We start from the raw sequence: 8498 nt of genomic DNA on the forward strand, positions 1-8498 counted from the left end.
AATTCGCAATAAATTACAACAGAGGAACGACTCTGATACATTAAGATTTCTATGTAGAGACTGGTCGATCTTATAGTGGTATTAAATTCAGTGAAGGAACTGCAACATAAATTAAAGGTTTGTAGCGTGCTGTGATACACGTCATATTACAATATAAGTATTTACATATTACATAGCAATTTATAATAATCTATAAATTTAGAATGTTTGAAGTATTTATAAAATTAATTTTAAGTTAGCTTTATAAAATACCGTCATTAGTCCTAATACTTATGTTTTATTTTTAAATTTATCAACATTTTACCATAGCCAAATCTTAGATCTTTTTATCATGAAAGAATAATCAAAAACAAAAAGTACCTAGGTAATTCTCTATTAAGTTATCTGCTCTCAGTTAATGAGTTACCTTACATACAAAGTGCAACAAATAACATTAGCTGAACGCTTGCACTATGCATTATAATATTTATATTCAATACTATTTTATTCAATTTTCATTCACATACTGAGCAGGCATAAGCACCTAAGTAAAAAGTGGCCAAATTTATAAGGTGTATTTAGAGTACCATAGATGATTTTATTTGAGGCGTTGATAACTGATGAATAAACTTACTCACTCATTCTTGCATTGCTTTATACAAGTTTTTTATTTATATTAATTTTTCTAGTCAGTTTTTTGTTATGAAAAATGAAAACTCTGAGGTATTTGACAGAATAGTTCTTATTACTCCATTCAATAGTTTGGGTTTCTATATGAATAATTAGAGGATCATTGTATTGTTTTAGGATAAAGAGTTTTGCTGCACTTTAAGATTCAGTTTAAGTAATTGAACCAGGAAATTTCAAAATATTTATAATCACATATTAAATATGATCCTATAATTTTAATTTCACTATTTTTTTAGAAACCAAAAAATACAATCTACAATTTCAAGAATTAATAAAATTTGGGAAGAATGATGTGTACGTGATGATATAGCTATTTAGCTGATTTAACTGGCTTATTAGCTATACTAATTCAGAAATTAAATTTAGCTGATCCAGTACTAGTTTTTCAAGTAAGGATTGTTTCAAAATGTTCTATAGTAATAATTTTACAAATTCATGAACATTGTGCTGGTAAAAAAAATATTAAAAACATTCTATGTAGGTAAGTAGCTATATAGTAGCTACACCTATATATTTAACAAATTTACAACATTACCATTTGCCTATATATATATATTATATCATATTAGACACTGGTTTAGTTGACGCCTGCTAAGAAAATATTCTTCCGCCTCAGGTATATCTCAATTATATTTTTGATATTCTAATAATTTATTATTACATTTATAATTAGTTATATTATCGAGTTACTTTTTTCCTAAAATCAAAGATATAAAATTAATTCAATATTGTAAAGATTAATTTTATAAAAAAAGAAATTATGACAATCGTAAATATCAAATTTTATTTATAAAATACATGGTTATAAATTATAATAATATTATAGATATAATAATTATATATTATTGAATATTCACAGAATATATTAGAGATAATTTTAACAGAGAAGTTGTAACTACATTATTAAGATGAGAAAAATATAACTATTTACTCAGTATCATACTGGTTATTAATAGGGCTCGGATTTTATAGCACTATAAATAACTGAAATATTTGCTTTAATATGACCTAAGAAATCTTAAAATAAGCGCTATAATATGCCCTAAAGAAATGAAAAAAAGCAAAAATGGAAATTTATACTATTCACAAATTAAAAAAAGACTTATATTTATGAATTAATACATTTATAATTCATAAAAAACAAGTTTACTTTTTTTTTTAATTACTTGAATTAAGATATAGCAACAATTGTTAACTGTTTGATAGACCAATTAGCCAGACTACTTAAAAATAGATTTTTATTAGAATGAAATGTGGAGATTTTTCCTATTGATTAATTATTGATTAAAATATTATTTTTCATATCACATAATATTATAAATTAGATTTTTGAAAATATCATATAAAACGTTTGATAGGTATAATATGAAAATTAGCAAAAGATAGAACCAAAATTTGAAAAATAGCACTAAAAACCTAAAATCCGAGCCCTGGTTATTAGTTACTTAGTATCATATTTTTCTACATTTAAAGAAATACTTCTGAATTGAATAATATTCGATATTATATATATTTAGGTAAATAATTATATTCTAATAATGAATTTGGTTATTACATTATAACTATGTACATTTTAAAAATGTGAATTAAGAATTTTTAAAGTTATTAAAATGTGTTTATTAGTTAATAATTGTGTTAAATATATATTGTTCTTAGATACATGTATTAACGATTATTGTGTTAAACTGGAACAGATTATAGACTTGAAAATGACAAATTTAAAAGAAGCAAATCTACTTCTTACTAATATTGAAGCTATACAGAACATATTAAAAGGTAATATGGTTGTACTATGACATTTTGCTTTGGCTTGGTGCAGAGACACATGATATTTTTTTATTGTTGTCTACAGCGGTTTAGAATTTATAAGGTTATAAGAAATTTAATATTTAGTTTTTCAAAAAAAAATATGTTCCTCTAATATACTTATTAGTTTATTTGTTTTGAGACTAGCTCTTCTTGGGTAAGCCTCAAATGTATACTATTTAGCAATGTTTAAAATTATAATCATGATATTGTGTTATTACAAATTTTATAATACAAGAATTATACTACTATTTAATTATTGTCCTGTTGTATTAAAAATTTATAAATATCCATTGTGAAAATGTTTATAAATTAGTGTTGTTGTAGATCGAACATGGTATCAAGAGTTCTTGAATAAATTAAATGATCGAACGTCAAAAATTGAAAGTTACATAAAATGCCTTAGACAAGAAACTATTGATCGGGCGCAACTAATAAATGTTTTAGAAGTTGCTACATCTTATTATGAAGAACAAAATAGCAAATTTCAAACTGTTTCTCAAGTAAAAACAATATATTTGTTTATATGATATAACAGAAAACTAATTTAAGAAACAATTTCAGGTATATTTCAACTACACCAAAAGCGTAGAACTTCTAAAGAGTAAATTGCAATCATTGGTTAGCTCTATGCCAACCGATAGTTCAATGCATTCTACTGATATTAATGCTACATCCCCTGTGACATCTTCTGTGCCTATTGAAGATTTGAACATACATAATATCAATTATGATACAGTATTAAACTCTGATAAATATAATATGATGAATTCTTCAATGGACAATAGCATTAATGATACCGATATTTATGTGCCCACTACAGTTATCAATAATGGTAAGTCATATTTTACTCTCGACACGTATACTACTGTTAAAGGCGTGACATATTAGTATATTACAATTTAACTGTTAAATTTATTTTAGATTCAGAGCTGAGCGATAAATGTATTAATTTTACAGTGATGTGTGTTTTGTTTTTTAATTTTTTATTTGTCTGTGTACACAATAAGTAGTTGAAATAATGATTCAATTTCAACTTCAACTTCAGTATCTTGTTTGATGGGATAGTGAATCTAGTTGGTGCATTGGTGGAGGTCAAAATCAAAAATTCCCAGTAGCTTTCAAAAGTTCTGATAAAAACAAAAATAATTTTTTGGAAAAACGGGAATTTTTACACAAAATTGATTTTGGTTTTTGGTGTAACTCTAAAACAAATTTAAATACATACATGACATTTTCAGTGAGTGTTTATATTAGTATTTTCTATACACTATACAATTTTCAAAATATTTTAACTTGTTTTATGCTATTTACGAACATTTACAGTTTCCGAAATGTAAAGTAAATTATATTTTATTTTTTGGGTCAAAAAACTTTAAAATTTAATACATGGCTTCTAATATATTGTTATGATGACAGTTGATTAATACTAAAAATACTGTCACAATTTATTTTTAATAAGCATTTAAAGGTCGAATTTTTTTTAAAGACATAAATATCATGAAAATTTAACTCGCAAATTATTTTGAGTTGGAAATTCATAAAAAAATATTTTTTAAATCTTATATTTGATAATTTAATACATGATTCTTAAAAGTACAGGATACCCGCATGTGTTGTCTCTGTATTACAATTGCGTAACATAGCAAATTGTATGCTCAGCAGAACACGTGTAGCTCCATTAATTTAAAAATTAGAGCGAATTGACCTGTCATAAAATCTAAAGCTAAGATTATTAGCTTGGCAACCTCGTGGGATTTTTAATATTTTTACAACATTGGATATTCAATACAACAATTTCTCATGTAGCGATGTTCTTATATTGTTGTAATTCAAAAATAAATAACCATAGACACTTATTATAATATAAATTCAACTTACCGGCTACCATATTAATAATAAGTAATAACAATATAATTAATAAATATAAAATATAATATCCTAGACTGACAAACCGTCTCCGCTCAGAATCAATTTTTGTAAAATGTAATACTATCCATTACAGTGAATAGTGGCTCACTTATGGCCTACTGTACAGCAGAGTAACATCCACTTCCCCACTTTTTTTTATATATAAAACTAATACATTTTTTTAAAATAATTAGTATAATTCTCATTTATTAACCTAGACATTAGTTCTAATATTAATTTTAATTTGAAATATTATCCAATTTCCGATTTTTTAAAATTATATTATAACTACAATGCGTCATAACTCATAACCATATTAATAAACATTATATAAATTCAATTACTGATAAAAATCATAATGAATTATATGGAATACTTAACGCTTGTTTTTTATTTTTAAATTTTAAATTTACAAGATTAGACATATTATATTACAGTAATGATTATTACTTATTAAACTGTGATCTCGTGGTAGACAATGTAACTGTTTTAGATTTTATACTGTGCATGCCGCTCGTAAAAATGTACCATTTAATAACTGTGCTACTGTAAATTAATTATATATTTTATTATAATAAGTTAATAACCTAACCTGCTCATATTATAATTCATTAACTGTTATGTGAAAAAAATGCAAGTGCATAATATAAGTTAGCTATAACTAAATCTATTTTGAGGTCTCTTCAAATTTGATTATTATTTATAATTTTATGACCCAGTTTCTGTGAGTTTTCAAGCATTAGAAAATCAAGATCATTAATCATTAACTATTCAGTGTTCATAATACGATGCTCTATATTATTTTTTCCTAATCAAATAAACAGTGACGGCTTGTTCTAATTGGGCACATTAGCACCTAAAATGTTCAGATAAATATATTTATTCAAGAATTTATATTAAATTAAAATGTAATATATTATAGTTATTATTTCCATAGTTCTATCAAAATATTTAGTTAGTTTATTCTACAATATTATATATTTTGGTTTGGCAAGTGTTATTAATTACATCTGTGCTCATCATAATGTGCTTAATATAATATTTATTAATGTGTCTTTAATAAAACAAAATACACACTACTGTGTTATTGTTGATTTTTATAATTTATATCATTATTTATATCAACTCTTGTTATTAAATATTAGTTTAGTGGTTCTTTTTTATCTCTGAAGAATGGAATTTTAAACATGAGTTTTATATGATTTTAATAGTATTTTTATAAGTATTTTAATAACAACTGTATTCTATATATTTACCTCCTTAGGATGATACATTTTATATGAATATTTTAAACCTTATGAAATAATTTGATAGTATGTTTTAATTATAGTAACTTTGTAAGATTTATTAAACTGATTGATGAAAATAAAATTTATTAACAATCTAATTAAAAATATATTTATTAATTTAGGTATTATCTGATAGTAAATAATATAAAATATGGAGTAAAATTAATTGTTGACTAGTTGAATAACCTGAAGATTTTCTAAAAGTTAGTAAATTACACTCTATAAAGGGTTACAAATAATTCTAAATCTCTATTATTTTACAAGCCATAGTTGGTTACCATTTATCTAACTTTGTGGGACAAATTATACATGCATACACCATACATAAATACAGTCGGTTCTCAATTAGGTACTTAAATCTCAAGAAAAAATATTCCATGATATTTTACTGAATTTTTTGGTAGATGCTAGGTTTTGAAGATAAAAACAATTATAGGTACTCCTAGAACAATTGGATAAAAATGTTTTAAACAAAACAGGAAAAATATTAATTAATCTTTTCTACGACGTTTATCAGGATCTTGTTATTATGGTTGAGACCTCTTAAATGCATGCTTAACTTGAGTCAACAACTGATCCAAACCAAATGGATCCTCTTCTTTTTGATGTTTTTCAAATTGAACTGGACCAGACCAACCACTAGCTTTAGGATCACAATCTGTGCCGCTAAATTCTTTGTTTGACATTAATCTAAATGAAGACAAAAGTCATAATTATTTAAATCTTTTTATAAAAGATATATACATTACAAGTTATATTATATTTATTGGTATTAGTTAGTTATAAAGTAACAGATTTCTTAATAAAATGTTTATGAGTAACAAAAAAAGGTTTCCCAAGCTATTTAAAATAAAAAATTGTAAAATATTTTAAATGCATAAACCATAAAATACACAAAACTCTCTAACAGCTACCAATTCTTCAGTCTATGAGACTGATAAGAGCACTATTCAATAAATAATAATAATAATAATTAAGTATTCCAACTACAGATCTATAAACTAATGGACAGCGCTTCCCAAACCGCCCTGCTATTGGTTAATCCGGACTACATAACATATAAGCATATGAGAAAGAAAAAACGTGTTTTAGCACACTGTAATGGCCCAAAACCTCTCGATCTCTCTCAAAAATCTCGTCAGGTGATTACTCTTTCTATGCGCTGTCTATTTGCTTGTAGGTCTATGATTCCAACTTTATAATATCGCTCTGCTGTACAGTAGGTTACAAGTGGGTCAATGTATAATGGATTGTATTAAACTTGAATTCAATGATATAATATCATTGTATAAGAAAAACGATTCTGAGCGGAGACGATTTGTCAGTCAGGATATTTTATATTGTTATTATTTATTAAAGCCTCTAAGTTGAATTAATATTATAATAGTATGATTTTTTATTCGTTGCTATTGAGAAAATTGAAAAATGACCTCTCTAAAGTACCAATAAATTTTATTTTTATTTATACAGAACTATTCATATAAGTTTCATATTATGGCTGTGGCCTACGAGCGAAAATGACCACAGAATGCTAATATGCCCACGAGACCAGCGATAGTGTGACAGGCGCTACATCCGAATTTACAGCGCGCAGGAATTATAATCGTGGAATTCGACGAAATGCTGTTATCAACCAGCGTAGTTACCGTTCTTACCTTTTCGTGCAAGATTCGGAGGACTTATTTAGCGGCAAATGGCAAATCAAATAGTGTAATGTGTTGTGGAAATACCATAGATAATATTATAAGAATGGATAGGACATAAAAATTTATCACATGAAAATTTAGTGATACTATTTTAAGGTTATATGGGGCGAATATTGAAGTGATAATTGATAAATAATAATAAATATTAAATAACATAATTTTATTTTGTTAAAATATTATTTTCCAATTTCCATTTTCTAGATACCGGTGGCAAAACAATCAAAATACAAACTGACAAATACCTAAATATAACTGACTATCATGTTTATTCATTATTATTTAATAAAATAGTTTTGCACATAACCTTAAAAAGCCCCATATCGTCTTTCTCTCTTTACGTTTTCTCTTCCCCAAAAAAGCACACGGCCCATATGGAACTAGTATAGGCCATAGATATTAAAGAATGGATAGGCCATTTACGGGAACGAACATGAACATTTTGTTGAGGTTATAGAGGTCTTATCACAAATAGATATATGTATAATTATTGTATATAATTTATGATAAGACCTCTGTCAGAATGAGAAGCAATGATAAAAAACAGTCTTTCTCTCTTCCCCATCAAGGCCCCATGACCCTCTATTTTGTTAATATAGCCATGGCCTATCCATTCTTTAATATCTATGGTATAGGCATGTCCTATCTATTCTTATATTATCTATGGGAAATACAATATCGTGATTCATAATTAAGCAACAATAAACATCGACCGTCGTACCATAGAACAATATAGAAGCGATACTCTGCTTGGTAGCTGATCTCTGGTGGCTTAGTATTGATGTTGTAAATGATTAGCTGGTGGTTTAGGAATGTTGTTACGAACGATTTTTTTTTACAATAAACGGTTAGTTGCTTGTTTACATTTTAATCTTATAACCTATAATATGGCTTAAGCTATACAACAAATATTTGGTTAACCATTAGGTTAACCATGGTGTAAATAATTCTGATTTTTATAGTATGTATAGAATGAAATATTAATTTCCTATAATACTTTTGTAAATTATCAAGGTAGTACCTACCTAAGACAAAATATCTTCAGTATGCTCATGATATAAATGCACTTAAAATGAATGAAGATGGCTGGGCTAGACGCATGGGGGGGGAGGGGGGGTAA

General features: G+C 26.0%; 1 protein-coding gene across 1 annotated transcript in view; it reads left to right on the plus strand.

The window, feature by feature from the left end:
* Window positions 1-921: 921 nt before the first annotated feature.
* The window catches only part of LOC107883417, a 19540-nt gene continuing 11963 nt past the window's right edge, over window positions 922-8498 (plus strand). Inside the window, exons 1-4 of the mRNA XM_029485353.1 lie at window positions 922-1058; window positions 2326-2445; window positions 2803-2978; window positions 3040-3310. Coding sequence (XP_029341213.1) covers window positions 2379-2445; window positions 2803-2978; window positions 3040-3310 — 514 coding nt within the window. The 5' untranslated portion in view covers window positions 922-1058; window positions 2326-2378. The remainder of the gene's footprint in view (window positions 1059-2325; window positions 2446-2802; window positions 2979-3039; window positions 3311-8498) is intronic.

This window comes from Acyrthosiphon pisum, chromosome X, assembly GCF_005508785.2.
Source record: "Acyrthosiphon pisum isolate AL4f chromosome X, pea_aphid_22Mar2018_4r6ur, whole genome shotgun sequence".
In the NCBI taxonomy this organism is placed as follows: domain Eukaryota; kingdom Metazoa; phylum Arthropoda; class Insecta; order Hemiptera; family Aphididae; genus Acyrthosiphon; species Acyrthosiphon pisum.